General features: G+C 47.2%; 1 protein-coding gene across 2 annotated transcripts in view; it reads right to left on the reverse strand.

The window, feature by feature from the left end:
* fdxr (ferredoxin reductase) overlaps positions 1–13,727 on the reverse strand; it is a 96,270-nt gene that overhangs the window by 46,051 nt on the left and 36,492 nt on the right. For both annotated transcript variants that reach the window (XM_060940289.1, XM_060940290.1), the window contains exons 4-5: positions 11,658–11,780; positions 11,453–11,566 (exon numbers count right to left, since the gene is read on the reverse strand). In XM_060940289.1, the coding sequence (XP_060796272.1) occupies positions 11,453–11,566; positions 11,658–11,780 (237 nt within the window). The remainder of the gene's footprint in view (positions 1–11,452; positions 11,567–11,657; positions 11,781–13,727) is intronic.

The following is a 13,727-nucleotide window of genomic DNA, read 5'->3' on the forward strand; positions in this document are numbered from 1 at the left end:
TACATTCTAGGAAATACAAGTAGGCCTATAAGAAATTAATATAATTTAAAGACACAGCATGATGGTGCCCCGCCCCCTACTTTGAGTGGATTTGAGCATAAATATCTACAGCTCACGTTCAGGGGTGCGTTTCCCAAATCGGAAACGTACGCGAGATTAGACCATATCCGCAAATTTAGGCATCTTAAAATGTTTTTATTAATGCCAAATAAAATATCCAGCACAAATTATATATGATAGACATAAATTAATAATTTATAAATTTTATTTTAAACAACGTTTTTAGTTAGCGGGACTGCAGCTTATCACCTTTCCCGCCCGCTCCCGCATTGTGCACTCCCCCTCCCGCCCGCGCCCGCCCGCAATGAGCTTTCAAAATTTGTCCCGCGCCGCACTGCTTTGCGTCGGGTCCCGCGGGAGTCCCGCGGGAGTGCAGGGCTCTAATCCCAAGCACACTAACAAACCTACAGCAGAATGGCTGAAAAAGAAAAGAATCAAGGTGTTGGAATGGCCAAGTCAAAGTCCAGACCTCAGCCCGATTGAAATGCTGTGGCAGGACCTTAATAGAGCTGTGCACAAACAAATGCCCTCACGTGACTGAACTGAAGCAATGTTGTTAAGAAGAGCGAGCCAAAATTCCTCCACAATGATGTGAGACACTGATTAAAATCTGACAGAAAACAATTGCTTCAAGTTATTGTTGCAGAAAGTGGTTCTACAAGCTACTGAATCATGGTACTTACTTTTACACACATGGATTCTGCATTTTCACTTAATTTTTTGTTAAATAAATAACGACATGGTGGAATCTGCTGTGTGTTGCTTTACACCTGAGGTTAGAGTTGCATAATTTTAAGACCTGGTAAGGATCAGATGATTTTTTTGATCTGTCTTGATTGGTAAAGCCATGTACCTGAAAAAGAGGATGTACTTTCTTTTTCACAAGACTGTATGTCAGACGCGTGAGAACATCACCACAGTAAGTGCAACAAATACCACATACACACACACAGTTTTTTTTTTTTATAACTTTACCAAACCACCCACACACATACCGTGGGCTTGTTTTACTTTCTCTCCATTCAAAAGCTTAAAATATTGTTAAAGTGGCAACGCCACCAAAAAACGTAAGCAAATTACAAGACAAGTCAGGAAGCAAACATTTACCGTACGCCACATCAAATGGTCAGTCATCGTGTTTGGCTATTACAGACACGCATACCACACAAACACTGAATCTCAGGCATGAGGCAGGACGTTAACACTGTCAAAGTACAAATTAAAGCTAACTTTTTAGGTTTTGTTTTTTTGTTTTTTTACTTGGAACAGCAATAAAGGAATGAACATACACCACCGTTCAAAAGTTTGGGGTCACCCAGACAATTTTGTGTTTTCCATGAAAAGTCACACTTTTATTTACCATAGGGTGACCAGACGTCAGTCCCGATTTGGGGTTGTGTGTCCCGAGTCCTGACAAAAGTCTGTCGGGACACGGATATGTCCCAGTTTTCGCCACTCGCGACGTTTGCGACTGAGCAGCGTGGGAATCATTAGCGGAGAAATGTCTGCATTTACTATTTTGATGAATTGACAGGAATCGCAAACTTTCCTGGTTACTGCCCCCTGGCCCTGTGGCATGGGTGTTTATTTAGCCACATTATTCCAGACAACAGAACGTGTTGCCATGCAACAATAAAATAAACATTAACTGGCACGAATGTTCTTTGTCTAGCAGCTAGCAGCAGTAATGCCGCAGCAATTATGCCGAAAAGAAAATGTACCTTTTCCAAAGATTTACAGGGCACCCACCCCTTCCTCCGAGAGGTGCAGAACAATGCGCACGAAGCCTACTGCACACACTGTAAGTGTTCCTTCTCCATAGCCCACGGTGGTAACGCCAATATACAGGATCACATTAAAACGGATCACTCTTCTTGTAAATATACGTAGGCTAATGCATTTTGTTTAGGGTGGGTGGATTGACAGTCGCCTTAGCTTTGTTCCTGTGCTTTGTTCTTGTACTGAGTTGGGTAGCCTATGTTGCAAATGCTGTGCGCTCCTGTGGGGGCTTTCCTCAGGCTGTCGCCCCTCTCCTCCTTTATTGCTGTTTTGTTTGAGTGTATATTCTCAAATCACTTGTCTCTTTTTTGTTTCTGTTTGTGGCAGCGGGGGCGTGGTCTAGCATCGGTCTGTGACAGGAGGGCGGAGTCAGGGAAGGTAAGTGGCAGAATCACTACACCTGTCGTTAATTAATGTTTGTGTGTCTTCCCAGTGACCGCGCCCTATTTAAGGGGAGAGAGCGAGAGCAGAGGGAGCTCCCTCCACAACCAGACGGCTGATGTGTGTGCGTGTGTCTGAGTGTGTGGGAAGAGAGATCAAAGCTGAATAAAAGAGTTTGTGAAATCAGTTCTGTCCTGCCGTCCTTCTGTGCTCCACCCACCTACACGAACTGCTACAGTGGTGCCGAAACCCGGGAACGAGTACAGAAGACAACAGCCCCATGGAGTCCTCCACCTTCGCCGACCTGATCCACACCCTCGCCACGGCCCAACAGAGCCAGCACCAGGCGCTGCTCGCCCTCCGAAAGGAGCAAGAACAACGGTTCGAGGCCCTGGTGCTGGCGCAACAGGAAGATCGTCGGGCGTTCCGGCACCTCCTCGCGTTGGCGGGGTCCACCATCTCCACCGCCGCGGGCCCTTCCCCCCCCCCACCCTCACGAAGATGGGCCCGCAGGACAACCCCGAGGCATTCTTCACACTCTTTGAGCAGGTAGCAGAGACCTCGGGGTGGCCGGTGGAACAGCGCGTGGCGCGCCTCCTCCCCCTGCTAACGGGAGAGGCGCAGCTGGCCGCGCTACAGCTCCCCGCCAACCGGCCTACGCGGACCTTCGCCGGGCCGTCCTCCAGCGGGTGGGACGCACCCGGAGCAACAACATGAGCGTTTCCGCGCTCTGCGCTTGGAGGAAGTCGGCCAGCCGTTCGCGTTTGGCCAGCAACTCCGGGATGCCTGCTGGCGGTGGTTGAGGGCCGACAGCTGCAACGCCGAGGGACTCATCGACCAGGTGGTACTGGAACAGTTCGTCGCGCGTTTACCAGCGGGAACCGCACAGTGGGTCCAGTGCCACCGCCCGGCGTCGCTGGATCAGGCAATCGAGCTGGCGGAGGATCATCTGGCGGTTGTCCCGACGGCAGGACAGCAGACGACCCCTTCTCTTCTCTCCTCTCTCTCTCCTCCTCCTGTGTCTTCTCCTCGCCCCATTCCCCCACCGCGGAGGCGGGGGCCGGCGCCACCTCAGCCGGCCCGCCGCACCCGCGGTGCCCTTCCGTGTCTCCCTTCTGTGTCTGTCCCTCCCCCCCCTCAGGTGAGTGAGCCCCAGAGCACTAGTGCAGAGAGGAAGCCCGGGCCGGTTTGCTGGCGCTGCGGGGAACCGGGCCACCTCCAACAGCAGTGCTCGGTAATGGAGGTGGGCGCGGTGGTTCGGATCCCCAACGCGCCAGGAGCCGCCCTCGATTGGGCCGGAGCATATCGCATACCGGTGAGTATCCAAGGGGATACATATCAGGCGTTGGTGGATTCTGGCTGTAATCAGACCTCAATCCACCAAAGCCTGGTGCAAGACGAAGCATTGGGGGGAGCACAATTGGTGAAGGTGTTGTGTGTGCACGGGGATGTTCACAACTACCCTTTAGTGTCAGTCCACATTTTTTTCCAAGGGGAAAAATTTATAGTGAAGGCGGCGGTTAATCCTCGCCTTACCCACTCTTTAATTTTGGGGACTGATTGGCCGGGATTTCGGGATTTAATGACACACTTAGTAAAGAGTGGGTCCTGCCATTTGACAGGGGGAGGTCCCGGTGTCACTTTGGCGGGAGCAGCTGTCACAGAGCCGTCTACGTCATCTCCGCGTCAGGGTGAGGAGCCGCCGGCTCCTCCTCTCTCTATTGAGGAACCCCTCGTGGATTTCCCATCAGAGCAGTCGCGAGACGAGACTCTGCGGCATGCGTTTGACCAAGTGAGAGTAATCGATGGTCAAACGCTCCAGCCGAACGCCACCCCGTCCTTCCCCTACTTCGCGATTATGAAGGATCGATTATACCGAGTGACGCAGGACACTCAAATTAAAGAGTGAGTCACGCAGCTTTTAATTCCGAAGAGCCGCCGGGAATTGGTATTCCAGGCGGCTCACTTTAATCCCATGGCTGGACACTTAGGGCAGGATAAAACACTAGCCCGAATAATGGCCCGATTCTATTGGCCGGGGATTCGCGGCGATGTCCGTAGGTGGTGTACGGCATGCCGCGAATGCCAGTTAGTAAATCCAGTGGCCATTCCAAAAGCGCCTTTGCGCCCTCTGCCGTTAATCGAGACCCCGTTTGAAAGAATTGGGATGGATCTCGTCGGGCCATTCGATTGGTCAACACGAGGGTACCACTTTATATTAGTTCTAGTGGACTATGCAACGCGATACCCGGAAGCAGTGCCTCTTCGCAATATCTCAGCACGCAGTATTGCGGAGGCACTCTTCCGCGTCATCTCCCGAGTTGGAATCCTGAAAGAGATTCTGACTGATCAAGGCACCTCGTTTATGTCACGAACACTGAACGAACTGTATGGGTTATTAGGTATTAAGCCGATCCGCACCAGCATGTATCACCCACAAACGGACGGTTTAGTGGAACAGTTTAATCGCACCCTTAAAAACATAATTAAAAAATTTGTAAGTGAGGACGCGCATAACTGGGATAAGTAGCTCGAACCCTTGCTCTTTGCAGTGCGAGAGGTCCCTCAAGCCTCCACGGGGTTCTCCCTGTTTGAATTATTATATGGGCGTAAGCCGCGTGGCATTTTAGATGTGCTGCGAGAAAATTGGGAGGAGGGACCTTCACCAAGCAAAAATGAAATTCAATACGCTATTGACCTGCGCGCAAAACTCCACACACTCACACACCTAACCCAGGAGAATTTGCGGCAGGCCCGAGAACGGCAAACCCGCCTGTACGACAAGGGTACGTGCCTTAGAGAGTTCGCACCGGGAGAGAAAGTACTCGTACTGTTGCCCACATCGAGCTCTAAATTAATCGCCAAGTGGCAAGGACCCTTTGAGGTCACACGGCGAGTCGGGGACGTCGACTATGAGGTGAAGCGAACGGACAGGGGTGGGGCGCTACAGATTTACCACCTCAACCTACTCAAACTCTGGAACGAGGAGGTCCCCGTGGCGTTGGTGTCGGTGGTTCCGGAGAAGGCAGAGCTGGGGCCGGAGGTTCAAAAAGGGACATTAGCATCACGTCCCTCTCCGGTCCCCTGTGGAGACCACCTCTCCCCGACCCAACTCGCGGAGGTTGCCCAGTTGCAGACCGAGTTTTCGGACGTGTTCTCGCCCCTGCCCGGCCGCACTAACCTCATAGAGCACCACATTGAGACGCCCCCGGGGGTGGTAGTGCGTAGCCGCCCTTACAGGTTACCCAAACACAAGAAAAAAGCGGTTCGGGAAGAACTCGAGGCCATGCTCGAAATAGGCATCGTCGAGGAGTCCCACAGTGACTGGAGCAGCCCGGTGGTCTTGGTACCCAAGGCTGACGGGTCGGTCCAGTTCTGTGTAGACTATAGAAAAGTCAACGCGGTGTCTAAATTCGATGCGTACCCAATGCCTCGTATTGATGAGTTGCTCGATCGGCTAGGCACGGCTCGTTTTTACTCGACACTGGATTTAACAAAGGGTTATTGTCAGATCCCCTTGACTCCATTATCCCGGGGAAAAAACGGCCTTTTCCACGCCGTTCGGCTTACACCAATTCATTACACTTCCTTTTGGGTTGTTTGGGGCGCCCGCTATGTTTCAGCGGCTGATGGACAGGGTCCTCCGCCCCCACGCCACCTATGCGGCCGCGTACCTAGACGACGATATTATTTATAGTAATGACTGGCCGCGGCACCTACAACACCTGAGGGCCGTCCTTAGGTCGCTGAGGTGGGCGGGTCTCACAGCCAACCTGAAGAAGTGTGCGATTGGGCGGGTGGAAGTACGGTATCTGGGCTTCCACTTGGGCAATGGGCAGGTGCGTCCCCAGATTAACAAGACCGCAGCGATTGCGGCCTGCCTGAGGCCCAAGACCAAAAAGGGGGTGAGACAGTTCCTGGGGCAGGCTGGCTATTATCGTAGGTTTATACCTAATTATTCGGACGTCACCAGCCCGCTGACTGATCTGGCTAAAAAGGGGGCACCAGATCCGGTCCAGTGGACGGAGCAATGCCAGCGGGCTTTTTCTAAGGTAAAGGCTGCACTGTGTGGGGGTCCACTTTTACACTCCCCTGACTTTTCTCTCCCCTTTATGTTGCAGACGGATGCGTCGGACAGAGGGCTGGGGGCCATTTTGTCCCAGCGGGTGGAGGGGGAGGATCGCCCAGTCTTATACATTAGTCGGAAGCTGTCGGTGCGTGAGGGGCGCTACAGTACCATCGAGAAGGAGTGCCTGGCGATCAAGTGGGCGGTCCTCGCCCTCCGGTACTACCTGCTGGGACGCCCTTTCACCCTCTGTTCGGACCACACGCCCCTCCAGTGGCTCCACCGCATGAAAGATGCCAACGCGCGGATCACCCGTTGGTATCTGGCACTCCAACCCTTTAATTTCAAGGTGATCCACAGGCCGGGGGCGCAGATGGTCGTGGTGGACTTCCTCTCCTGTCGGGGGGGGAGTCGGCTGCGGGCCGGACGGCTGCCCGGCCTGAGTCGGGCGGTGGGGGTATGTGGCAGTGGGGGCGTGGTCTAGCATCGGTCTGTGACAGGAGGGCGGAGTCAGGGAAGGTAAGTGGCAGAATCACTACATCTGTCGTTAATTAATATTTGTGTGTCTTCCCAGTGACCGCGCCCTATTTAAGGGGAGAGAGCGTGAGCAGAGGGAGCTCTCTCCACAACCAGATGGCTGATGTGTGCGCGTGTGTCTGAGTGTGTGGGAAGAGAGATCCAAGCTGAAAAGCTGAATAAAAGAGAGTTTGTGAAATCAGTTCTGTCCTGCCGTCCTTCTGTGCTCCACCCACCTACACGAACTGCTACACTGTTTAACATACCATTCTGACAGTTTGGCCATATTGAACAGCTTGTTGCACCTTCCATTAAAGTGTTCACTTTTGTACACATCTTCTTGCTTTATTCATTCAGTTGAGGGAATGGTTAGTAAGGTTGATTCTGACCTAGGCTATGTTGAGGTCACATATCTACTTTTTAAGTTCATGCTATAGTGCATACAATTTTAGAGATATAGCCTACATGTGCATATGCATTCTTCTTGGTGTTCTCACAAACAGGTGAAATAAATCAGTTTAAATTTGGCCTATGGACATAGCCTGGCCTATTCTCAGCCATTACAAAATCTGCTGTCTGACCATAATTTAACTGATCTGTATACCACTATGCTACTAGATAACAAAATGCCTGTTTGTTTTATTTCATGTGAGATGTTGATAAATGTGAGCTTCAACAAAATGATAAGGGCACCTCTCGGAGTGTCACGTTTACATTAAAAAAAAAAAAAAAAAAAAAAAAGTGTGCGTGCACGAGCATGGTCGCGCGCAAAAGTGTCCCGGTTTCAGACTAGGGAAATCTGGTCACCCTACTTTACCACCATAAGTTGTAAAATGAATAGAAAATATAGTCAAGACATTTTTCTGGCCATTTTGAGCATTTAATCGACCCCACAAATGTGATGCTCCAGAAACTTAGGCCAAGTTTACATTAGACCGTATCTGTCTTGTTTTCTTCGCAGATGCACTGTCTGTTTACATTAAAACGCCTGGAAACGCCGGGAAACGGGAATCTGCCAGGGTCCACGTATTCAATCCAGATCGTGTCTGATCCGGTGCTATGTAAACATTGAGAATACGCGGATACGCTGTGCTGAGCTCTAGCTGGTGTCGTCATTGGACAACGTCACTGTGACATCCACCTTCCTGATTCGCTGGCGTTGGTCATGTGACGCGACTGCTGAAAAACGGCGCGGACTTCCGCCTTGTATCACCTTTCATTAAAGAGTATAAAAGTATGAAAATACTGCAAATACTGATGCAAATACTGCCCATTGTGTAGTTATGATTGTCTTTAGGCTTGCCATCCTTCCACTTGCAAGTGGTAAGTGATATGCGCTGGGATCACACACACAGCGGCTCAGTCCCGAATCACTGCTTGTGCGCTATACTCGCGCGCTCTGTGAGCTGCGCAGGGCCGGAGTGCGCACCCTCCAGCGGGCACTCGCTGTTCAGGGCGGAGTGATTTGGAGCGCAGGATGCCTGCGGAGCCGAGCGTATCCGTGTATTGGTGTTGCTGTGTGCACGCGAATCGTGTATTGGTGTTGCTGTGTGCACACTAATCGTTTTAAAAACGTTAATCTGATGATCCGCTGATACAGTCTAATGTAAACCCCACCTCAATCTGCTCAAAGGAAGGTCAGTTTTATAGCTTCTCTAAAGAGCTCAACTGTTTTCAGCTGTGCTAACATGATTGTACAAGGGTTTTCTAATCATCCATTAGCCTTCTGAGGCAATGAGCAAACACATTGTACCATTAGAACACTGGAGTGAGAGTTGCTGGAAATGGGTCTCTATACACCTATGGAGATATTGCACCAAAAACCAGACATTTGCAGCTAGAATAGTCATTTACCACATTAGCAATGTATAGAGTGGATTTCTGATTAGTTTAAAGCGATCTTCATTGAAAAGAACAGTGCTTTTCTTTCAAAAATAAGGACATTTCAAAGTGACCCCAAACTTTTGAACGGTAGTGTACAGTTGATAATACAGATGCAATTTGTCAGGCTTTTTAATTGTGTAGTTATAATGGTCTTATTTTTGTGTCACCATCTAAATTCTGGAAAAAAGAAAAGAAAGAAAACCAGAAACTGGGAAAAATGCAAACATTCAATCCATCTTCAGTAACCACTTGTTTAGAGTCCTGGTCAGGATTGAAGATGATCTCGGAAATTGCTTCGAATCACAGCAACACAAGAATTAAACTTTTGCAGAAGTGCCTTCGGTTATATATCTATAAGTACCTTCTCTTATTTATTATATATCAGTAAATTTTTTTAATTGTGTGAGCTTCATCAATTAAAAAGGCACAATTTTCACAACTGTTTAAGGTTTTTTTTTTTTTAAATCAGCTTAGTAATACATTTAAAATCTTATTATGCAGGTCTTCATGATGTAATTCTACATGGCAGTCACTGCCTGCCCAGATTAATGAGTGAGTGATCAAGAAACACCACGAGACCTACAGCGACTTGCCACACAGAAAAACAACAAGAAGAGATCAGTTTATGTGCCACCCCTGTGTGAACAATGATCTCAGGCTACGTTTACACTAGACCGTATCTGTCTCGTTTTCTTCGCGGATGCACTGTCCGTTTACATTAAACCGCCTGGAAACGCCGGGAAATGGGAATCCGCCAGCGTCCACGTATTCAATCCAGATCGTGTCAGCTCCGGTGCTGTGTAAACATTCAAAATACGCGGATACGCTGTGCTGAGCTCTAGCTGGCGTCTCACTGGACAACGTCACTGTGACATCCACCTTCCTGATTCGCTGGTGTTGGTCATGTGACGCGACTGCTGAAAAACGGCGCGGACTTCCGCCTTGTATCACCTTTCATTAAAGAGTATAAAAGTATGAAAATACTGCAAATACTGATGCAAATACTGCCCATTGTGTAGTTATGATTGTCTTTAGGCTTGCCATCCTTCCACTTGCAAGTAGTAAGTGATATGCGCTGGGATCACACACACAGCGGCTCAGTCCCGAATCACAGCTTGTTCACTTCACTCGCGCGCTGTGTGAGCTGCGCAGGGCCGGAGTGCGCACCCTCCAGAGGGGACTCGCTGTTCAGGGTGGAGTGATTTGGAGCGCAGGATGCCTGCAGAGCCGAGCGTATCCGCGTATTGGCGTTGCTGTGTGCACGGCTAACAGTTTTAGTGTAAACGCGAATCGTTTTAAGAACGTTAATCTGATGATCCGCTGATTCGACGTAATGTAAACGTAGCCTCAGTCTGGCCACCCCTAGAAAAACTGTCTGGCTCCGCCACTGACGAGTGGGGAGTTAAACTCTTGCGGGTACCAGAGGACCCGCCCCCCCCACTTTAACCCTAACCGTATAGGCAAGAGGCCGAGGGCTATAGAAGCGGAGATCGGCGCCGCCCAATGCACCTTAAGGGCCTGGTTAGTACCGGGATGGGAGACTGCCTGGGAAGACCAGGTCCTGACACGGGAAGGACTCGGACTTTGATTCTAATTAACAGTGTAATTAATGATGATAATACTGAGTGTTATATTTATTTCTCTCATCTGTTGTGTGGGATATTAAACCATCAGCAGCTGAAGCTGAACAGAGAACAGCAGAGTGACCATGAACTTTAATCTGAGAGAGAGAGAGAGAGACTGAATCTCAGATGGGTCTCTACTAGACTTATAGTGCACTACACAGGGACAATAAACTCGCTTCTCCGGCGTCTACATCGTGCATTTATAAAACACTATAGATTTATATTATTGTCGAATCAAGGAACTAAAAGTCTGGGATTTTTCCAGACGCGTTTTGTTATTTTATTTTTTTCTGCTGTAGACAGATGGCCTTGTGCAAAAGTACCCTTCTGGATGAGTGTGTAAAGGGACATACTTTCATATAAAAAACTAGACAGAACTCGACGCCAACGGCATCGATGGGGATGCCTCCGCCTGGTAGACTACACGCCTTATTAAGTTGTGATTTGGGGATGGACATTTGACCTCACAGTAATCTTGACCTAGTGAAATTACTTGTATTAGCCTTGGAGATATTGTGTTCACAAGGTTTTCGGACAGACATTTGACCTCACAGTGACCTTGACCTTAGACCTTTTGATCTCATAATCTAATGTTTGTCCCAAAGTGCACAAATGGTGAAAGTTTGGTGAAATTCCTTTCATTAGCCTTGGAGATATCACGTTCACAAGGTTTCAGGACGGACGCACGCACGCACGGACAAACCGAAAACATAAAAACACGAAATTGGTCCAGAATATGCACTTTAAATCTGTCTTAAAAATCTGCTGTATTACCAAAGTACCTATTAATTTAATTATTTACTCAGATATTATGTTTAATTAGTATATGTTTACTCTTTTACTTTACTGCTTGAAAAGTTATTGTTTTTAATATTGTGACGTATATATTTATTTGTATGTTAGATGGGGGAGGGCCAATTATAATCCATTTAGGTTTCTTCCCCTCCCCCAGCATGTACTTTGTACCTTTACTAGTATTGATAAGCGGGGTGGGGAGGGGAAGGAAGGGAGGAAGTGTTCAGGGTTTAAACAGAACTTGGAATAAAAATTACATGGACTTCATCAGGTCATAAGTGTAAATTCTTCAAGACCAGAACTCAGACAAATGGTGTAACCTGTTGACAAGAAAGTTAAATTTTACCTCGTTGTTGCGGGGGACTCCGTTGTACCATCCTACAAAGTCTCTGGCTGAGAACACACCGGCTAGATTTTCCCCACGCACTCCCATCGAGCGATTTCCTTCAGCCCCATAACTCTGACCAAATACAGTAAAGCGAGCGTGTTTGATGCGGTAATGTAAAATAGCGAAGAGTGTATGATGAATAAAACAATGAAAGAATCCTCACAAGCACAACGGCGTGATAGGCTTTCTTTAGCTCCTCCACACTGACATCCGTACCTATGCTGACATTGCCATAGAAGGAGCAGCGTTCGTGCTGGGCCGTCTGCGTGAACGTGTTAATGACGTTCTAAAGAGATTAAAAAGAGGAAAAAAGGAATGAATAACAGTACATATATGCTTTTATTCTATCCACGTTCACTGGATATGAGCAATTGCGCGCTCTGATTAACTAATCGACTACTAGGATATCAGCTCATATACCGTGAGTAGAGAAAAACAAAATGGCGGAGCGCATCAAGTCAGACATCACTTTGTAATCAAGTATTTAAAGGAAACAGAAATAGGTAAAAGAATATAGTCATCATCATCTTCAAACCCCCCCCCCCCAAAATATCTCCTGTTTCACACTCCAGCCCAATTGGTGGCGGTAGTGCACCTTTAAGTTGGTTTGCCAACTGCCCAAAAATAAATAAATAATGTTTAAAAATGCTGACGTGTAACCCCCCCCAAAAAAGCAACAAAATACAGAATGAAAGTATTTGATGGTCAATTTTTTTTTTTAATTTTTCAAGATTTATTATTATAGCATTTTTCCACAAACTGCTCCTGTCATTTCACCAGTTTATTTACATTCTAAGCAGAAATGATTTTGTTGGATGTTTTGTAGAAAGTTTTTATTTATCGATTTAGCAAAAAATAAACATAGAAATGCCCCCCCCAAATATCTCCGGTTCCACGCTCCAGCTTAATTGGTGGTGGTAATGCACCTTTAAGTTGGTTTGCCAACCACCTAAATAAATAAATAAAGAAGAAAATGGCAGAGCGTCAAAAAAAAAATACAGAATGAAAGTATTTGATGGTAAGAACATGTTTTTTTTTTTTTTTTAATTTTTCAAGACTTATTATTATAGCATTTTTTCCACAAACTGCTCCTGTCATTTCGCCGGTTTATTTACATTCTAAGTGGGAATGATTTTGTCGGACGTTTTGTATGAAAGGTTTTATTTATCAATTTTTGCAAAAAATAAAATAAAAATGCTCTGTTTCTCAAAATCCAGTGAATGTGGATAGAATAAAAGTTATTTCACTTGCTCAATCTCATCGTACACGGCTTATAGCCAACTCAGCGCTACGCGTCTCGTCGGCTATCAGCTCATGTACGACTCGATTTCATGGAATAATTTAAATATTCATGACTCCTGACTTTATTTGCATAGGCTTAGGGCCATCTATTACTGCACAGGAAGTCCTTATGGAAGCCTTATGGTGGCTGTATCACTCATTATTAAACAAACCTCTCTACAGAGAAAGTGTTTTGTTGTTTTTTGAATGCGATCATAAATCTAAACCTTATCATTCAGAAGATTAGAAATGTAAACTCAAATCTGATGTCTCGATTGCCACGAGAGTGTTTAAATGAATAAAAGACAGATATTGCAATCATGGTTGTATACATCTAACATTCACAGACACTACATACAGTGGGGAAAAAAGTATTTAGTCAGCCACCAACTGTGCAAGTTCTCCCACTTAAAAAGATGAGAGAGGCCTGTAATTTTCATCATAGGTACACTTCAACTATGAGAGACAGAATGGGGGGAAAGAATCCAGGAAATCACATTGTAGGATTTTTAATGAATTAATTGGTAAATTCCTCGGTAAAATAAGTATTTGGTCACCTACAAACAAGCAAGATTTCTGGCTCTCACAGACCTGTAACAACTTCTTTAAGAGGCTCCTCTGTCCTCCACTCGTTACCTGTATTAATGGCACCTGTTTGAACTCGTTATCAGTATAAAAAAGACACCTGTCCACAACCTCAGTCACACTCCAAACTCCACTATGGCCAAGACCAAAGAGCTGTCAAAGGACACCAGAAACAAAATTGTAGACCTGCACCAGGCTGGGAAGACTGAATCTGCAATAGGTAAGCAGCTTGGTGTGAAGAAATCAACTGTGGGAGCAATTATTAGAAAATGGAAGACATACAAGACCACTGATAATCTCCCTCGATCTGGGGCTCCACGCAAGATCTCACCCCGTGGGGTCAAAATGATCACAAGAACGGTGAGCA

This window comes from Neoarius graeffei, chromosome 14 (genome assembly GCF_027579695.1).
Source record: "Neoarius graeffei isolate fNeoGra1 chromosome 14, fNeoGra1.pri, whole genome shotgun sequence".
Taxonomy (NCBI): Eukaryota; Metazoa; Chordata; class Actinopteri; order Siluriformes; family Ariidae; genus Neoarius; species Neoarius graeffei.